Raw genomic sequence first — 20,135 nt, 5'->3', positions numbered from 1 at the left:
TGTTCCTTCTCACAGTTCCAAGAGCTGGTAGCCAGCACGCGCTTGGGTACTTACTACAACTCCAGTTCTGTCTATTCCTTTGGGTGAGTTGTCCTAGCCCAAAGGGCCCTGTGAAAGCCACAGATCTAAAGGCACGAAGGCTGGGCCCTATAGGCAACCGACACAATGCCCTAACAATACTGTATCTCAAAACTCCGTTATAAAGAAAACAAAGAACATGGGGGAAACGGAGGCACGGAGAAGGAACTTAGCTGCTGACATGTGGTTCCCCTTTATTGAGCTTGGTCTTGTCATCTACAGATGGCAGTGTTGTTGTGACAGGGTTCACACCACACCCTGACTGGGGATGCTTGATGTAAGTAGGTCCAGGTTCAGGGTGTGCTTGAAAGCACGTGACCCAGGACCCCCAGTCCAGGGCTTGGCTTGCCTGGTCATATCTGGTTCTGCCAGTTACCAAATGGCCTATGACCTCCTGTGACTCTGCCTCTCCTCCTATGGGTGAGAATGGGAAGAGAGCATAGGGGGTGCCCTGCGGGTCTGAGTCTCAGTCGGTTCCCTTGAGTGGGGGGCTGGGCGGGGACAGGACTTCAGGCCCCTTTTATTTCTGTCTGCGTAGGGAGGGACCCCTCATCTGCTTCTTCTGGTTTATCCTTGACATCCCCGAGTACCAGCGACTGACCCTGAGCCCTGAGGTGGTGCGCGAGCTCCTGGTGGGTGAGCTACTGTCCAACAGCTCAACCCCGGCTTCCTACAGGACCGAATATGAGGTGGACCCGGAAGGCCTGGTGATCCTGGGTCAGTACTGCGAGGGGTATCCTGGTGGGGTTAGAGCAAGGCCGGGGAGGCTGCCCCCTTGGGGCGGGGGACTGGGATGCTCAGGTGATCCTGGAGCCAGAACAGAGGGCGAAGGCGAGAGCGGGGGAGGGTGGGGGCCGGGGCAGACCACATGGAGGGCCAACCTGGCTCGGCTTCTCTTCCCTGTTCTTATTTTCGGTGTTCTATTTATTTGGCTTTGCCCTTGTTTATTTGTTTGTTTCATTTCCTTTTGACAGAAGCCAGCGTGAACGACATAGTCGTACTGAATTCCACGCTGGGTACGCTGCTGTGTTCTTGCTTTGGCCTCTTTCCGAGGTCTTCTTGTCTGGTCCATCGTGGGGGCGGGAGTCCCCGAGTCTTCCACTGTAGGGACAGGGAGCCCCAACCTAGAAACACTGGGGGGAGGGGAATCTCACAGCGGGGACCTGGGTGAGGGCTCTGAGCCTGGGTGGGGGGCTCAGGTAAGACGTGTGCTTGCATGTCTGTGTCTTAGATGTGAGTGAGTCGGCCCCTGTGAGGAGCTGTCAGTTAGCCATGTGGAAACCTATCCCTGCTGCCTGTCACTCAAATCAACCTGCCCGCCCACCCTCTTTCCTACTGAAGGTAGAAACAATCTTGCCAATCCATGCCTGGTCCCTTGGCCATGCAGGATTTAAACAGGTCTGTTGGAGGGTATGGCTCTGACACATTCAAGAACTCTCTCTTTATCTTTCCCTCCTCAGCTGGGCTAACCTGCCCTCCTCTCTCTGCCTGATACCACACTGTTAGAATGACTTTGATTTTCTCCCAGAGGCCCTACTGGCTTGCTGCTGGGGCCTGAGTAGCCAGGTGCCAGGCAGCCCACTCTGTTGTACAAGGTTAGGGGTGCTGTGCATGCTAGTCTACAAACTAGTGAATCCTGGGGTTGTACACTCACCCTGCTATCTAGGCTACTGTGCCCTATGACTCTGAACACACAGATTCCTGCTATACCAGCTAGAGCTGCCACTTAGAGCAGAAGCAGGAGTGAGCACCTTGACCCTCTCGGGGAGGACGATGGTTTCAAATCCCAGGTATGCCTGTTCTGATTCCCTTCCTCCTGCCCTTGCTGGATAGAAGCGCTGACTTCAAAGCACATTTCAATAATTAAAGCCAAGATTCTCATACAGAGTTATTCTGAACTGGGCCAGACAGACCTGCCTTGATGAGGGGTGATGTGGCGGTCAGGATCACAGACCCTGTTTCCATCATCTGTCTGTTTATCAATCAATCTATCCATCTATCTATATCAATCATCAGTTTATCAACTATCTATCAATCACTATCATCTATCCACCCTCTATCAACTATCATCTATCATCTGTTTATCACCTATCAGCTATCTTCTATCCATCTATCTATCTATCTATCTATCTATCTATCTATCTATCATCTATTTATCCATCTCTCTGGGTAAATGCCTTGTGCAAATGTGTTTTCCTTCTTGTTCTAGAATCCCCCACCCCCCATAATAGCAGCTCCAATTTTGCTTCTTAGTTAAAAAGCCTTTGACTTTTTTTTTTTTTTAAAACAGGGTTTCTCTGTGTAACCCCTGGCTGTCCTGGAATTCTCTGTGTAGACCAGGCTGGGCTTGAATTTACAGATGTCTGCCTGCCTTTGCTCCTGAGTGCTAAGATTAAAAGCATTCACCATGACTGCCCAACCTTAAATTTTATTTTATTTATTTATTTTTTGTTTTTCAAGACAGGGTTTCTCTGTGTAGCCCTGGCTGTCCTGGAACTCACTCTGTAGAGACCAGGTTGACCTTGAACTCAGAAATCTGCCTGCCTCTGCCTCTGCCTTCCAAGTGCTGGGATTAAAGGTGTGTGCTACCACCGCCCGGCTAAATTTTATTTTTAAGAAAATGATTCCCTATGTAGCTCAGACTGGCTGCAAACTCTCAATCCTCCTGGCCTAGTCTTGAGTGTGAGGATTTCAGCTGTGAGCCACCACACTGGACTTTACTCTTAGAATAACAAGTCCGTTCATATCAATAAAATATTTTTATAAGAAGTGGCAGTTTTCTCTAAAACCAATCTGCCTCGAAGAAAGGTGTTGTGATGCCTATCTGTTGGTGTCAGGGATGGCCACCTTGTGGGTGTCTGTATTTGGTCTGCTGTGACATCACAGGTCATAGAGCCCTGAGACACTCTACTGTGTTCTCTAGGAGGCAAAAGAAACAAGGGTCTTAGTGTTAATACGGAAGAAAGGGTCTAGCCTTGACCCCTCAGGACCCAGGGTGCCACACTGAGAACTCTGTCTACGGTGGGGAAGGCTCTCGCTACTATCCTCTTTGCTTTATTCCATCTGTGGTGGTTTCGTGTTTCATTGCCGGGGATGGCTTTTGTGGCATCACACACCTGAGTGTGGTGGCACATCTGTCCATCCCAGAACTCGGGAGGCCGTGGTGGAATTATAGGACTTTGAGAGTAGCCTGAGCTGTAGAGTGAGACCCTGTCAAAAATGAAAATAACACCCCAGAGAAGCCGCCGCCCTCCTCCCATCTGCTTTATGGGGCTCCTTTGAAAGGTCGTGGTCAGCAAGGTGTCAATGTCAGCTTGGTCACCCTCGGTGCCCCAGGATAGACAATGCTGGGCCTCAGCAACAACAGCTAGTCACAGCCAGCCTCCAGTGTCAGCTCTGCAGGAATCATCCGTACAGTGTTCATATGCAGGCTGTGGTCTCTGCCATGTCTGCTCTGGTGCAAAGCCTTGTGTTTCTGGTGGTAGAGCTGTGTTTCTTGCTTGTGTGGGTGCCCACAGAGGTCAAAGGGTTGGGGAGAAGTCAAACCCTTTTTACAGTGCTGGGACTGAACCCAGGGATCAGGCATGCTAAGTCATGTGATTCCAGTCTGCTGGCACCCTTCACGTAGACTGAGTTGCCCCACGCCAGACCCCTGCTTACAGTGTGGCCACCTGGGTGCCAGAACACCCTACACACACACACACACACACACACACACACACACACACACACACACACACGCTTGCTGTGAGCTCTGATCCTTACTGGGAGACAAATACAGACTATCACAGGCCAAGTGCCAGAGCCAGAGCCGAGAGGCTATGAAGGAAGAATGTTTCTGAGCAGGGCATGGAGGTAGACGTAGCTGCAAGGCTGCATAAGGAGCCAGGTAAGGGTTCCAGGGAGGAGGAGAGAACAGTTCTTGATTCAGCATCCAAAGCCTTCCTAGGGGCTGCAGTGTCAGGCCCAGGCGGGGCCTCAAGTCCAGGCCAGGTGTCAGGCCCAAGCCTGGGGAGCTGGGAGTTCCCTAGGTCTTGAGGGGAAGGGCCCCTTGGCCAGATGAGACATGGCTCCACATACCATGAGCCAAGCCTAAGAGAGAGCTAGTTCAGGCATGCGTATTTACTGCCTCCATCCAGTGCCGGGGCAGGAGTGTCAGTCCTGCTTGCCGTTAGTACTGGACAGAAGGGTACATATCTCTACTTTGTTACTTTTCAAAAGTGAAGATTATTAAAATGGCTAGTGTAAGGTATGGGCTTAAAGCAAGGGTCAAAAAAACAGAGACACCTCTGAGAAGCCAGGTAGCAGAGACAGGTCTCTCCCTTCCCCCAAGCAGCTGCCTGAGCAACCACTGTGCCCAGGAGGTATGTATCCCCCTGGAGTATGGCTGGCCAAGGCAAGAGAGGGATAGGGCGAGGGTCATGTTTATGTATGCCAGAACTCAGGGTGGCTAAGCTGACGAATGTTGGTGCCAAGATGGTACTAACAGCCCCCCTACCCCCACCCCGCCCCTCTCAGGTTCAGTCCTGGATTCCCTGAGCCTGCTGGCAGAGCGCCTGGCCTCCCTGCTTCAGGACACTGAAGGCCAGGCTTAATGGGTACGCTGGAGGCACAGCCTTGCTAGCTCGTGGATTAAACGAGCTTTAAGTAAATTAAATTTTATAAGTGCACTTAATTTATTATGCTTAATCAGGGGACTAAATGTATTAAATTAAGTTGAGTTTAATGGAAGGATGTTCTGGGGTGTGGGGTCTGGTGAGATGCAAGGAGTTGTGAAGTGAGGGTAGCTATTGGCTGGGGCTGAGCCTCAGCCGTGGGGACAGCTGTGGGGTGACAACTCAGCGCGGGGCTACCGAGCCACAGAGTGTTTTCCTCTTCCCTCAGAAGCACAGGAAGACACATTGCTTTTATTCAATGCTTGCATTTCCGGTGCCATGCTGTGTGTCCCAGCATGTCCTGTCCCCAGCCTGTGGCAGCCCCTTGAGTGTGGACCATTGTCCTCAGTATACAGAGGAGAAAGCCAGCCTCCCCGTGTAGAAAGTGTCCAGGGATGCTAAGGGCAGGGAACAGTGTGAGACGCCATACCTGGGCCTCAGAGCATCCCTGAGTGTCTGACGCCGGTCCTTTAACTCTTCTGGATGGATGAGGCAGCCAACTTGCTGGTCTTGCAGCCTGCTCAGTGTCACTCCAGGGGGATCCATGCCAGACTGTATAGCCTCACCCTGTTTAGCCTTCTTCTTCTTGGCTCCCTATGGCCACAGGACAGAGCAGTGCTGGTCCTGGTGTGATCCGGGTCTGCCTCGTTATCCCTATCTCATCCTCCTGCAAAGCCTGCTCTGTGATAAGATTCTGCAATGCTCCCCCAAGGCCTCCCTGCTCTTTGCTATCTATACACCTTGGGCTGGGTCCAAGGCCTTCATCTTCTGTGCTATCTGTGCCGGGCACTCATCCTGGCCCACAGGGCTCCGTGCGTTTGTTAAACGATTGAATGAGTGTGTGAGTTGGAGGCTGGGCTGGGAAGCTACAGGGGGAAGAAAGGTGGGTGCCCAAGCCCGGCCCAGTCTCTCTCCTCCCTGTCCTCTGCCATGGCTGGAGAAGGCTTTGTGGCCATTCACAGTCTCTCTTCCTGGCTAAGGGACCTGTCCTTTTCCACCTCCAGGCTGTTACCGCTACAGCTATGTGAACCCAGGCCAGGTCCTCCGGTTGAGGGGGCCCGACCAGCAGACCACTAGCTGCCTGTGGCATCTGCAGGGGCCTGAGGACTTCATGCTCAAGCTGCGGCTGGAGTGGACCCGGGTTGATTGCAGAGACAGGGTGGCGATGTACGACGCAGCTGGACCTCTGGAGAAGAGACTTATCACCTCGTGAGTCCCTCCCTGAAGGGCTGAGGGAGACCCAGGGTCAAAGGCCACACTTTGCAATGCAGCCTCAGCCTCAGGCCCAAATGGCTGCTGTGGAAGTGGGGGCTACAAGGTTGTATGCCAAGCAGTGGTTTCCATTCCCTTCTCAGAGCCTCAGTTTCTCCCATCTGGATGTAACTAACCAGTTGTAGGTGATCTCTAAGGCCAACTCTGGGAGGGCACATGGCTTGTTAGAACATTCTAGAATCTGGTAGCAGCCTGGTATTTCATCTGCTGCATCCTAGCTGCATGCCTTAAAATACAGGTAGCAGCCTGGTATTTCTCTGCTGCATCCTAGCTGTGTGCCTTAAAATACAGTGTTTGCCCTTTTGAACCTCAGTTTTTCTCATCTGTAAAGTGGGTGTATACTCTTGCCCACCATTTTGTGATACAGACAATATTGAGGGTATGCAACCACTGTGACCCTCATTCTGTACTGGGTAGCTGGGGGCTTCTAGAGCCCTGACCATCTCCTCCAAAATGGACACAGGATTGCTGAATCTGGAAGGCTCTCCAGGAAATGGGGAAGGCAGTGCTGAGTAGTGCCATTGTTTGATGCCAGGGGACAAGATGGTGTCATTTCCATGTCTCTTGGATCATACCGTCTTGTACATTTCTCTGTTCCATCAGAGTCTACGGGTGCAGCCGCCAGGAACCCGTGATGGAGGTGCTGGCATCGGGCTCTGTCATGGCCGTGGTGTGGAAGAAGGGCCTGCATAGCTACTATGACCCTTTCCTGCTCTCAGTGAAGTCTGTGGCCTTCCAGGGTGAGGGTCCCCAAGGATGGAGGGGGACACAGACAGGAGCCCTAGTCTCTGGTGGCATGTGCTTCTCTGTCCTATCGGCAATCGAGTGGCTCTGGAAGCCTTCAGTGCACAGCAGTCCCCTCCCCTCCCTTCCTACCTCTCCCCCTTTCTCCTTCACACTCCTCCCAGGACCCTGGTAGCCCCCAGCAAAGGTGTCCGTCCTGGCAGACCCCCCTCCAGGAGGTCTTGGCTCATCCCCAGATCCAGTCAGTTCCTCCTGCTTCTCACTTCCCATCCCGCCCCTCCCTACCCCCTCGCTGTCCTCTGGGTTAGCAGAATTAAGAACCTGTCTGAGCTAGAGCCCCGTGCTGTTTCTGGCTGCCGTTCCCCTGAAGGTGTCTGATGGTTCTTCTTCCTCTCCTGGGTCATCCGTGGGCTCTCCCACAGACCTGCAGGTGTGACAACTGGTGTTCTCTTGGGTTCTCAGGCAGCATGGTCTCCAGGAAAAACCAAGGAAGGGTTTGGGGCTCTGGACCCCAGGGACAGGTGACCTGAGAACCCAAGGTCACTGCTCTGCCATGTCCACCCTGAGCCTCTTCCTGAGGGACTTGGACAAGCCTTCCTCCTCTCCTGTAACTCTCATCGGTGTGTGTGTGTGTGTGTACGCGCACGTGTGTTTTGTGTGTGGGTGCACATGTGTATGTGTGTGTTTTATGTGTGTGTAGTGTGGTGTGTATAGTATGGTGTGTATGTGTGGTGGTTGTGTGTGTATGCATGTGTATGCATATGTGTGTCTCTGTGTATGTGCATGTGTGTGCATATGTGCATGTGTGTGTGCATGTACATGTGTGTGTGTGTATATGTGTGTGTTGCTGAGATGGACCTTTGGCCTTCACACGTGTTAAGCAAATGTTCTAGCATGCAGCCATGCCCTCAGTCCCTCCCTCTTTGCAAAGGCAGCAACAGTGACTGCACAGCAGCACTGTGAGGCTGCTGTATTTTGCACACTGTTAAGTGCAGTGTGCTTGTCACTCCGCAGATGGAACTGTGTTCAGTGCATCTACTCGCTGCCGGGTGAGCTATGTACTCTTCTCCCCATTTTGTGGATGTGGAAACTGAGGCACACTTACACAGCCATGTTGGGTCTTGAGCTTTGCTGTTAGTGGGGTGCAGTGAAGCACTATGGGGAGGGCCAAGGGACCCAGCTTAATAGCCGTTCTTGGATTCAGACTGCCACGTGAACCTGACACTGGAGGGCCGGCTGGACCCACAGGGCTTCCTCAGCACACCTTACTACCCCAGTTACTACTCGCCCAGTACTCACTGCTCCTGGCATCTCACGGTGAGTTCCCCTCCTCCTGCAGTGGGAGGGTGTTTATCTGAGCAGGCAGGTGCCCCAGCTTGCCCATACCCACTATGTGACACACGATCGCCTGCCCCTCTTCCCCAGGTGCCCTCTCTGGACTACGGCTTGGCACTCTGGTTCGATGCCTACGCACTGAGGAGGCAGAAGTACAACCTGCTGTGCACTCAAGGCCAGTGGATGATCCAGAACAGACGGTAACCGTCCCTTCCCCATCATGAGGATCTCAAGCCCCCCACCTGTGCTGGGCCCGGGAGGTAGCAGAGGGGAGTGAGTGGAGGCTGAAGCCTCTCCTGACTGTCTCTCCTGTCCTGACCACCCCAGCTCTAGCCCTGGCCTCTCCAGATGCCCAGCAGGCCTCAGCAGGCATCTTATCATCCTGTCTGTCCCAGTTAGGGTAAATGGTGGAGCTGCCTTGGCTTCTGTAACTATATGGCTCCACCAATGGTGTGTTGGGGGCTGGGGGAGGGGCTAGCCGGGAGGATGAAGATGGACACTCCCCTAGGGCCAGCAACTGAGAATACCTCTAAGCCCCATTTGCCTGTCGCTTGATCTTACTCTAGATGGAGGGTGGCAGGGAGTGACAAAGCTTGCTTTTTCCAATTTGTTGGGGACAGTGACAAAAAGGAGGTAAAATATCCATGGTGTGATGTGGGTCTGTGCTGTTGTAGTGACAGACCCACTGTGTGACATAAGCTAGGGGTCAGAAGGTCTGTGTGGGGGAAGGGTGCTGACATGGGTGACCTTCTTCATGGGGCTCCCTCAGCCACCAGCCCATGCCAGGAGTGGCTGGACTCCCGTTTCCACATCAGGGCCCAGGTAACACTCTTGGCCCGTGATTAGAGTTTCCTGAATGAAGGTGCTGTGTTTTCAGCTATGACCCCTCCCTGAGTATTGCGGTTATCTCTGAGAGGCCAGAGGGAGAGGGAAGAGTCTTGGGCCTGGCATTCTCCTGAAGCCTATGCCCAAGGCTATCCCATTAGTCTAGGCTGGCCCTGTGCCAAGTGCTGTGGGCCCCAAAGCTCAGTACTCAACATGGGCACCAACTTCTCTGGGGTAACTCGGATGGACCACAGTAAGGCCCCTCCCAATGGTTGTCAGCCACAGGCAGGAAGACTGGGGCTCAAAGCCTGGCTCCCCTGTTTCCATCTTGGGTAAGATTTACCTCTCCCAGCCTCAGGAACTTACCTGAGTATGCTGGGGCTTGGATGGGCTCTGAGGATGAAGTGCTCACCTAACATACAGTGATTCCTGGGCTCCACCGGGTAGCCCCCAATAAGAGTCCTAAAAATAAATAAATAAATAAAAAGCCATGGGCATGCAAGATGGCTGACTGGGTAAAGAGGCTTGCCGCCAAGTTTGAGGACCTGGGTTCAGTCCCTGGAAGCAACATGGTGGAAGGAGGGGACTGACTAGCAGAAGTCATTCCTTGACTTCCACAGACCTGTGGTCCCAAACTAGAGTGCTTTTCTATCACATAGAAATAAACAAAGCAAAGAGCCTGAAGCAGGCCCCTTCTGAAGACTAAGAAAGATGGTGGGTGGAGAAGGTACTGACCACAATTGCTAACTGGCTCTTACTCTGTGCCACACAGGCATGGAAAACGATTATGTGCTTCCCACAGTCTAGCAAGGGAGGCGTACTCAGATCCTGTCCGTACCTACTTCTGTGGCTGTAACAAAATCGCCAAGGCAGGGTAGTTTATAAAGAATAGAGGTTTGCTTAGCTCCTGGGTGCGAAGGCTGGAAGTCTAAGAGCGAGACATAAGAATTGGGCTTTCTGCTGAGTCACAACGTGGCAGAGAGTGTCAGGAGATGAGGCCGGGCCAAATGGGCTTGCCTGGCAGTGCTGGGCTTGAGGCTACCCACCAGTGTCTCTATGACTTTATCTGCCAGACGAATGCATTCAGTGGGTGCAGCCCCTGACCCAATCACTTCCCAAAATGGCCTTCCTCCAAATGCCATTAGCACAAGACTTTGGAGATCCAAGCATGAATTTTGGTTTCAAGTATGAAATTCAGGGACTTGTTGGACAAGTCTCACAGCTTGTGGGAAGCCTGAGGCTCAGAGGCTGAGTCATTTGCTAAAAAGTCCCTGTGGCTTGTGACGCCAGCACCGAGCTCAGGCAGCCGGGCCTCCAGGGCATGATTGCCCAGCTGTGTCTGTCCGTGTGTGTGTGTGTGTGTGTGTGTGTGTGTGTGTGTGTGTGTGTGTGTGTTTGTGTGAGAGAGAGGGGGGGAGGGAGAGAGAGAGGGGGTGGGGGAGGGAGAGAGGGAGGGAAGGAGGGAGGGAGGGAGGGAGGGAGGGAGGGAGGGAGGGAGAGCGTGCTCAGTTGTATGGTGTCTCCTCACAAGGCTCCAAACGGCCTGCACAGGCCGTCATCTCTTGGCAGAGCCACTCCCAGCCAGGACACCTGCCTGCTGGTGAGAGGACAGGGCATCTCTGTGGCTCTCACCAGCTCCTCTGAGAGCAGCTGGGAAAGTCCCACCTCATCTCAGCCCTTCCCCTGGGATGCAGGGTCCCAACTCCTTGTCCCCAAACAGTGCCTGGTGGTGGAAGGCAAGGCATGATGGGAAGTATGCGACAGAGGCCTGGGGCCTGGTCTCCTGTTACTGTGGGCTGATACAGATAACGTCATTGCTGGGAAATTCTCTGAAGAGTGTGTCCTGGAAAATCTGCTGTGTGGGTAGCAGGGGCCTGAGAGATGGAGGAGGGGAGAGAGAGACCAGGTCTCTTGGTCCAGCAATTGAGGGGGACAGGGGAGAGATGGCTGAACCCCTGGCTCCTGTGCCAGTCTAGTGACAAGGGACTCCTCCACTGGCTGGGCATTGTTGGTCCCCACCCTGTCTGTCCATATTCTTTTCTCCCAGTTCTGCCTGCTGTCCCCACAGGGTCCTGTTGCCCTCCAGTGGCTTGTAGGTGGTGGGACTCTTGTCCTTATAAGATCTAGCTGCTGGCTGCTGGGTTTCGCAGAACCTCCTCATTGGGTGCTACCGCAGAGCTGGCTTCCCCCCTTCCAGGAACCTGCCCTCATTTCCTGTCCTGTGATGTCACTCTCCTGTGACCTGCCTGACCCTTTCTGTTAACTTCCAGCCATGAGTTAAAGCAGAAGGACAGGCTCCAGAGTCCCATGGCAGCCCCTGTGGCTTGGCCTGGCTCTAAGCAGTCTTTCTGCTTCCCCAAGGCCCTGTGACTAGTGTCACTTGCAGCCACCCTGTGTCAGTTCCCGCAAACCATTTTTCCAAGTCCTCTGAAATATCTGCAAGGAGATGGGGGCAGGGGATGGCTCTCTCCTGACTACAGTGCGGGTGCCATACTTACTGAGGCCTGAAGTTTGTTGAGGTCACAGAACTTGTCTGGTCATAAAGTTAAGTGGAGCCCGGCTCTGCAGTGCTAGTCAAATGTCCTGTCCACCACAGAGCAGGCCAGTGTCCCTCCCTCAGTGTTGTCTTTCTGCTCTGTCCTTCAGCTTGTCCTTAGAAAAAGCCATGTTCAAAGTGAGGCCTGGCCCCTCCCCACTCCTTTTCTCCTGCCCATGCTTCTGCCCATCTACCCAGCATTTCCAACTCTGTGGGAAGCTGCTGGGATGCCAGATTGACAGGTACTCACTCACTGTGCATCTGGATGAGGCCTGAGGGAAAGACCCCTCCCCAACCCCCCAAACTCAAGAGACAGGGTGGGGGAGCAAGGCAAGCCATATGGTGCCCAGCACCTTCTGACTCCAACTTAGCTGCTTAGGGGAGAGAGCTAGGCGAACAGGAGGAATGGGGGCGGGCCAGAAACTCAAAGGGCGAACAGGGCTCCATAGGCCTGAATTTTCCATTTGTTCTGGGATGCCTCCAGCTTCCCTGTCTGCTTCTTGGGGCCCTTCTCTAGGATAGCAATACATAACAACTATAAGTTTATCATAACCATAACACAAGTTTATCTATTCATAATAATGCCCTCAAGGAACAATAGGGTCCCTCTTAGCTTGAAAGGGGCTGGGCTTTGCTCAACAGCGCCCCCTGGTGGCCATTTTATCTGTCAAGGGTGGGCTAGGCTCTAGCTTTCCCTCCCCTCTCGGGGCTTTTTACTTTCCTTTACACAAACCAGCACCCTTGCTCTTGCGAGTTAAATGCCTGTATCAGGAGTTAAATCTGATTAGTTCAGATGTGTGTACTTCATCAGTCCCCTCTCAGTTTCTTATGGTAATCTGTGATCGGAAAATATTTAAGTGGAAAATTCCAGAAGTGAATCTGTTTCATTAGTTACTGCTCTCTTTTAGAGCCCGATTTACCAAGAGAGACTTAACATCGGCAGATATGTATAGGCAGAGTTTATAGTACAGGTAGTGTTTGCCACTGCCTGGGATTTTTGGTGTCCACGGAGGTCTGGGAATGTCTCCCACGCATAAAGGGAAAACTACTGTGATTTCTTTAAAATTTTAACATATTTTAACGTAATTAACTTAATATATTTTAACGTAAATAACTTTAAAAAAATCACATTTCTCAAATGCCCTGCCCACTTCCTGGGGTTGTCTTCTGAGGATAAGGATCTATGATTCTATCTTTTTTATCTACCGGGAAACCGGGAACCCACGTTTCCTTGGCTTGAAAACAGGCGAGGGGGAGGGGGAACCGCGAAGGCCCAGGCTTGCTCCTCGCGCCCCCTGGTGGCTATTCTTTCTTTTCTTTCTTTTTTTCTTTTTTTTTTGGTTTTTCGAGACAGGGTTTCTCTGTGTAGCTCTGGCTGTCCTGGAACTCACTCTGTAGACCAGGCTAGCCTCGAACTCAGAAATCCGCCTGCCTCTGCCTCCCAAGTGCTGGGATTAAAGGCGTGCGCCACCACCGCCCGGCTGTGGCTATTCTTTGACGAGCAGCTGGGCTGTTGGGATTCTGGGGCTCACAAAACAATTCCTTTTCAGGACCCCTTAATTTGCCTTGAAACGACGAGGCACCCCAACATCTAGTAACACAAATATCGACCCTTCAAATCTTTTGCAGAGTCTTTAATAACTGGCTTAATAGAGCAGGGCTGGCACCCTCACACACCCATCTGCCCTAAGTTACAGGGCACCAGTCACCTATCTGGAAAATTCCACTGTGTTGTTGTGAGAGAAGGAGGTAGGGAGGGTCAAACGGGATTAGAGCGTCACTATAGAGGTGACTTTTAGGCTCTCAAGGGTCTCTGGGCTGCACTTTGAGAACTACTCATGGGTATAGGTTACAGACGCACTTGAAGCCAGAGCCTGGCCAGGAAGTGGTGAGGGTAAGGGTCTCCAGAGCTCTTCCTGCCCTGAACTGGAGGGGCCCAGATTCTTGTTCCACCTTGCAGTTTCCCAATCATCTCTGTCCATAGGCTGAGTGTACTTGCCTGGTTGGTTGGTGGGCCGACTGTGTGGGGTGAGTCTACAGACAGTTGGCCAGCTGAGGTCCTCTGCCTCTGCAGACACATGGAAGCTTTTTGTAGATTGAATGTTGGCAGAAATGTTTTCCTCATGGAACAAGGAGGGAGAGCCAGACTCCTCAGAGGAGGCCCTTGACTAGCCAGATTCTCAGAGCCTATGGGTGACTGGGGCTAGAATCTGGGCGGAATTTTATCCCATAGGCAATGGGGACCCACTGCGGGGTTTTGAGCGGGGGAGTGACATAAACTCCTTTCTAGAAGATGAGTCTGGAGCTAAGTAGCCACCCAAAGGAGAAATGAAGACAGAGAGAGTATGGATAGGCCCTACTGCTTCTGACTGCCCAGTCCTTACCCTGTCTGTGCATAGGGACTTGGGTTGTTTCTTCTTGGCTGGGAAACCAGTCCTTGTGTCTAAGCCATCCCTGGTCACTCCTAGGCTGTGCGGCTTCCGTACCCTGCAGCCATATGCTGAGAGGATCCCCATGGTGGCCTCGGATGGTGTCACCATCAACTTCACCTCCCAGATCTCCCTCACAGGCCCGGGTGTGCAAGTATACTACGGCCTGTACAACCAATCCGACCGTGAGTACAAGGTGTGGGGGAGGTGCCCTGCCCCTTTGCTGTCCCTAGCAAACACAAACATTTATGAGGCTAGGCCACAGTGAAGATGTTATGTGTGTTCATGCACACGTGTGCACACAGCACTTAGTTCTATGCGCTAGGCAGGCAGTTACATGTATCCCTTTGTGTGTGTTGTCTGAATGCAGCTCTGCAGAGACCACAGACACCAGGCAGGCACCGGAGCAGGTGTATGGGCACTAATCATGTTCATGTAAGGATACAGATGCACGTATTTCATGCCATGTATCCTAAGTGTGCTCTTCTGTTTGTTTCCATTGCCTCCTGTGGGTGCCCAGCCTGCCCTGGAGAGTTCCTCTGCTCTGTGAATGGACTGTGTGTCCCTGCGTGTGATGGGATCAAGGACTGCCCCAATGGCCTGGATGAGAGAAACTGTGGTGAGCAACCTGTCCCTTCCCTCCTCCCTCCCTGCACTGAACTAGCTCTACCCATCCTGTGTTTCCTCCTTGCGAGCACCCAGGAACCCAAGGATCTTGCATTGTCTCTGGATGGCAATGTGGAAAAGTGGCCTCCCCAGAGCCAGCCGACCCCCCACGCCACCCCCACTGAGGGAGTGTCTGGGACACACTGTGACCCTCAGCTCAGCTTTCACCTTTCATCATAAGCAAGTGTGCCAGCACTCTGTCCTGGTCAGTCTTCTGAAAAAGAACCAAGAGGAAGAGGGAAGAGCCAAGCAGAAATGTCGGAGGGGCTGAGACTCAGGAACTGGGTTCCAGAGTAGGAATCCAGTATCTTGTATCTCTCTCCTTAAATGGGGTGGGGCCCTCATCCCTCCAGCCTGAGGGAGGAACTGGTCCCCAGACTAGGGCTCTTAGGAAGAATTCTGAGCAAATGCTGGCTTCTGACCCCTAGAGTCACCATCTAGGACCAGAGAGTCAAGGTATCTGGGCAGTGATGTTCCGCACCTGCCTTGTCCATTCTCAGTTTGAGGAGAGAATTAGGGGAAGAGATTTCATAATTGATCCTGAACCTTGGGCCCATCACTCTCGTCTGTTCCCATCAATAAAATGGGTCTTTCCAGGATGGCTGTGAGACGGGTAGATGTGTGGCAGTGGACACGTGATGCAGGGAGCATCCACGGCCACTGTAAAGCCCCGCCCACCCCCCCGGGGCCTCACCAGCCACTGTCCTCTGTACCCACAGTCTGCAGAGCCATGTACCAGTGCCAAGAGGACAGCACGTGCATCTCACTGCCGAGAGTCTGTGACCGGCAGCCTGACTGTCTCAATGGCAGTGACGAAGAGCAGTGCCAAGAAGGTAGGGAGACCCTGCCTGTGGTCTCCAAGGAGATCAAAGGGGGTCACAGCACCACCTGCTGCTACAAAGGTCCCCGTCTTCTTACCCAAATAGTGCCATCCTACTGTGCAGACATCAGTATGTTCAGCTGTCTGCTCAGAGGTCTGTCCATCCAGCCATCCATCCACTCACCCATCTATCCACCCATTTATCTGTCTAACATCCATCTGTCCATCCACTCACTAATCATCCACCCTGCCCATCCTCTGTGTCACAGAATCACTTGCTCATCCATCGATCCTCCGCCCTGGCAACCATTTTTCTGTATACCCAATTACCTTTCTAGGAGTCTGTGATTTCATCCATCTAGCCAGCCAGTCTGTCAGCAAGCCAGTCATCTAGCTATCTGAAAATCCAGCCAACACGGGCAGGCTACCCAGTGGTGGGTCAGGGGCAGTGAGGAGGTAGAAATGAGACAGCAGAGATGTGGTGCTTGCCCTCTTAGTAAGAGGATGTGACGGGAGACCGAAAGCTTTGGGACACCATGGACAGTAGTGTGGGAAGGCTGAGGGTACGGACAGCTTCTTGGAGGAGGTGTGCTTTTAGCTGGAGAGCTGGGGTTTAAGCAGACCGGAGCATTGGAAGTGAGGAGAGCCAGCACAGAGCAGGGAGCATTGGGGTGTCCACTATGGAAGAACACAGCAGGGTGGGGTGTCTATGACGTCTGGGAAAAGATAGCCCGGCTCTTGTGTCTCTAGTCTGACTAGAGAGGCACAATTTTTGCCTTCAGGGGCTTCATGAGACTGTGAGGTCAGCAGCTATAGTTTGAGAGAGGGAACACAGCCTCACTGTCAACGGGCCAGGCTGAATGTGGGATGAGAGGAGACCCTAGGGGAGACTTGGGGAGCCCTTTGGTGTGATTGAGACCCCCATTCCCTAGTCTCCTGGTCTCTCCTGGTGCCATTTTTTCTGGGTCTCACTTTGGAAGGCTCCCTCGTTGCTCAGAGACCCACCTTCAGTGGCCTGCCCGGTCCCCTCCATCCCAGGAGTGCCCTGTGGGACATTCACTTTCCAGTGTGAGGACCGGAGCTGTGTGAAGAAGCCCAACCCAGAGTGTGATGGGCAGTCAGACTGCAGGGACGGCTCAGATGAACAACACTGTGGTGAGCCTGTCAGCTGGGGCTGTGCATAAGGCCGGGCCTTGGGAGGCGGGCAGGGACCCTCATGGGAAGCAGGAGGGGGATGTCACCATGTGTCTGTTCTGTGCCTAGCTGTGTCTGTCATGTTTTCCTGGGCCTATCTCTCCTTCTCCCTCCCCCCCACCCCCCGTGCCTCTCCATTCCTTTCCTTTGTTTTCTGTCTCCATTTCTCACTAGACTTTCTTCCTCCCCTCTCCTTCTTCTCTGTCCCCTCCAACCCCCGGCCCTCACCCACTCCCAGACTGTGGCCTCCAGGGCCCCTCCAGCCGCATTGTGGGCGGAGCCATGTCCTCCGAGGGTGAGTGGCCATGGCAGGCCAGCCTCCAGATTCGGGGTCGACACATCTGTGGGGGGGCTCTCATCGCTGACCGCTGGGTCATAACGGCCGCCCACTGCTTTCAGGAGGACAGGTGAGAGGACATCGCAGGGTCTGGAGGTGGGCACAGGGAAGGCTGTGAGGGGAACAGCGTGTGCAAACTGTTCTCAGACAGAGGAAAGGGTAGAGAGCATCCTGGAGTGGCTGCCATGACATGTGGGATCTGGTCTGGTTCTGCTGCAAACATGCTGTGTGTCGCTAGGCTGGCTGTTCAACCTTTCTGTGCTCTTCTCTTGCTTTAAGTCGAGAGCACTATAGTTTATTCATTCCATTAACCCAACGATTGTGCCCCTGACGTCAAGGGCTGTGCTGGATGTCAGGGAAGTAGCGGAGGGGACAACTGTCTAAGCTGGTCACAAGTTATCACCATAATTTAAACCATAACGAGAAGGGGGACAGGGAAGCTCTCAGGGGGCAGCTCACTGGCCTTCAAACCTCTTTCGCGGGTGATATGAACCCTTTTTCAGTCCTACTTAACTGGGTCTGAGCTCCAAACCCCTCAGGCCCCTCCCACAGAAGCCTGCAACCTCCTGCCCTCTGTTGACTTCTGGGGACCTGTTTGGGACACTCTGCTCTGCCCACCTACTCTTCTTAGCTCTCTGCTAATTACTTCACTAAGTCCCTCCCAAGCCCCACCTTCTGAGTCTGCAAAATGGGCTACAGACAGGGAAACACTGCCTCAGGCCTGGCACTGGGCTCTTCTTGTGTGTCCTTAGAACATGGACATAGAGAATGTTCCCATTTCATAGATAAACCTTGGGGATCGGTGGGGGTCAGATGAGGTTCTTCATTACTGTAGACTGCGATGATGTCTACTGAGGGGAAGACGTGACAGAAGCCACTCAGCTATAGGGGTGGGTACTATGGCCCCATTTTGTGGATGAGAAAACTGAGGACGAGTCCCTTAGTTACTAGAGAAGGCCAGGCTTAATTAGGGAGAGATGAGGCTGGGGGTGGAGCCCAGGCATGAGAACACAGACATGTGCTCAGTCATCACTGTACAGAGAAAAGGGAGAGATGGTGCAGAGGGAGATGGGATCCCTCACCCCAGTAGGAAAGCTGACTGTTATCAACTGAGTCCCTGGATGGGAGATTAAGCAGCTGAGCCAGGATCCTCTTCCCCTGCCTCCTACCCAGCATGGCCTCCCCGAGGCTGTGGACCGTGTTCCTGGGAAAGATGCGGCAGAACTCACGCTGGCCAGGCGAAGTGTCCTTCAAGGTGAGCCGCCTGTTCCTGCACCCGTATCATGAGGAGGACAGCCATGACTACGACGTGGCCCTGCTGCAGCTCGACCACCCTGTGGTGTACTCGGCCACCGTGCGCCCCGTCTGCCTGCCTGCACGCTCCCATTTCTTTGAGCCGGGCCAGCACTGCTGGATCACAGGCTGGGGAGCCCAGCGAGAGGGGGGTGAGCTGGGGCAGATGGTGGGATCTGGGATCTCGGGTGCAGGCTTGGAAGAGGGCTGTCAGGGTTCCACCCTCAGGACCTCCAGCTTCAGGATCAACAGAAGTGGACTTTAAAAGAGAGAAGTCTGTGACAGGGGCTGTGGGTCCCGTTACCGCCCTCCCGGTTATTTTTTGCCTTAGATGGCACTGAAGAACTTAAGCAGGAAGCATAAATTTGAGCTCAAGAACAGACAGGAATGCCACAGCTTGGCAACATGAACCCCTTGGGAGTGGGGTCAGATGAGGGTCTTCATTACTGCACTGAGGGGAAGATGTCATATAAGCTACTTGGCTTAGGGGTGGGTACTATGGCCCCATTTTGTTGATGAGAAAACTGAGGCTGGGTCCCTTAGTTATGGAGAGCCATCTAGTCAAGAGAGCTGGACAGGGACTCAGATCTAGAACTGGCCTCTCTCTAGGACCCAGGGTTTCCTGCTTTTGTTGCTTGAAAGAGTATTCCCCACTCCTGGCCTTAACTGATGAGCTACCTGTCTGGAGGCTGCCCCTCAGTTCTGGCAGGCTTGGCTGGCTTATCTGTAGTCTTGACTGTAACTGTGGCACATGGTGATTGACCACTTGGAAGCAGGGGACAGGTGTGTCACAGTGCTGGGGCTTGAACGAGGGCCTTATGTGGGCCAAGACAACTGTCCCACCACCCAGCCGCACCCTGACCTCCACAGAGATAGCCTAAAGATGGGGGCTCTGGGGCTCAGAAAGGTGACCTGGCCAAGTTGAAGGTGGCAAAGCAAAAGGATGCTCACTTTGTTGCTCACTCAGGAACACACACACAAGCACCTACTGTGTGCCAAGCATTGAGACAGACAAGGAGGTTGACAGTGAGAACACTTGGGAAAGACAGACCATGGTATGAGCTACCACAGATGGGGAACAGCAAACAGCCCAGGGAAGGCACCTGCCCAGCATAGCCACGAAGGCATCAGGAGGAGGCTGGAATGACTACCAAGGGGTGCCTGGGAAGCAGGTGTTGGAGGGAAAGGCACATGTGTCAGGTAGACAGATCTGAGAGTGTCCCCAGCTGCAGGGGAGCCGGGGCAGGTGTGGCTAAGGCCTTAAGGACAGGTGGGTCTTGAGGACCACCACAGGAATCTTGGGTGAGGAATCCTCCCCACCCCATCTCAGAACCAAAGGGGCTTTGAAACTCCATTGTCTGTCTCAGCGCTAGACTGGTGGACACTATCCCACACGATCCAGGACAAGATCTGGGCGGAACCGAGGGGCCACTAAGGAGTACACCGAAGGTCTTGCACACGTATTAGAGAGCATCCCCCAGGGCCCACAACAGAACAGATGGAGTCTGGCCGAGCCTGGAAACCCTTGAGAGGAATGAGGGAGGAATGCTCTAACATGCTCTCCAGGGCTGGGTGTGAGAGCCTTGTCACCATGAGCCATGCAGAGCAGCCAGCAGTGACAGGACAGAGTGGGAAGGTCTTCATATGGGGAGCAAATTCCCAGCCCCTCATTTCTGCCTCTGCAGGCCCCGGTAGCAGTACCCTGCAGAAGGTGGATGTACAGCTGGTCCCTCAGGAACTGTGCAATGAGGCCTACCGCTACCAGGTGACACCACGCATGCTCTGTGCTGGCTACCGCAAGGGCAAAAAAGATGCCTGCCAGGTAACTACCTATGGGGTGTGGGCTGAAGGGGGGACAACTGTCCCCACCTTACAGATGAGGAGCCTGAGGCCTTTGGAGGCTGAGGGGTCTGCTCATGGCTGCAGAGGCACATAGAAGACCCCTTGGGTT

The 20,135-nt window shown here is 53.4% G+C and overlaps 1 protein-coding gene across 5 annotated transcripts in view; it reads left to right on the top strand.

Annotated features, from left to right (window-relative positions):
- Tmprss6 (transmembrane serine protease 6) overlaps positions 1-20,135 on the top strand; it is a 30,041-nt gene that overhangs the window by 9,091 nt on the left and 815 nt on the right. For 4 of the 5 annotated variants that reach the window (XM_076911593.1, XM_034516573.2, XM_076911594.1 and 1 more), the window contains 14 exons: positions 16-83; positions 617-795; positions 1,053-1,094; positions 5,738-5,942; positions 6,609-6,745; positions 7,954-8,066; positions 8,175-8,284; positions 13,914-14,059; positions 14,395-14,493; positions 15,260-15,373; positions 16,399-16,515; positions 16,793-16,961; positions 18,065-18,336; positions 19,870-20,006. In XM_076911593.1, the coding sequence (XP_076767708.1) occupies positions 16-83; positions 617-795; positions 1,053-1,094; positions 5,738-5,942; positions 6,609-6,745; positions 7,954-8,066; positions 8,175-8,284; positions 13,914-14,059; positions 14,395-14,493; positions 15,260-15,373; positions 16,399-16,515; positions 16,793-16,961; positions 18,065-18,336; positions 19,870-20,006 (1,908 nt within the window). The remainder of the gene's footprint in view (positions 1-15; positions 84-616; positions 796-1,052; positions 1,095-5,737; positions 5,943-6,608; positions 6,746-7,953; positions 8,067-8,174; positions 8,285-13,913; positions 14,060-14,394; positions 14,494-15,259; positions 15,374-16,398; positions 16,516-16,792; positions 16,962-18,064; positions 18,337-19,869; positions 20,007-20,135) is intronic. The other variant, XM_076911595.1, reaches the window with a different exon arrangement.

This window comes from Arvicanthis niloticus, chromosome 13, assembly GCF_011762505.2.
Source record: "Arvicanthis niloticus isolate mArvNil1 chromosome 13, mArvNil1.pat.X, whole genome shotgun sequence".
In the NCBI taxonomy this organism is placed as follows: Eukaryota; Metazoa; Chordata; class Mammalia; order Rodentia; family Muridae; genus Arvicanthis; species Arvicanthis niloticus.
The sequence above is the reverse complement of the archived record's forward strand: the minus strand, read 5'-3'. Positions and strand labels throughout refer to the sequence as shown.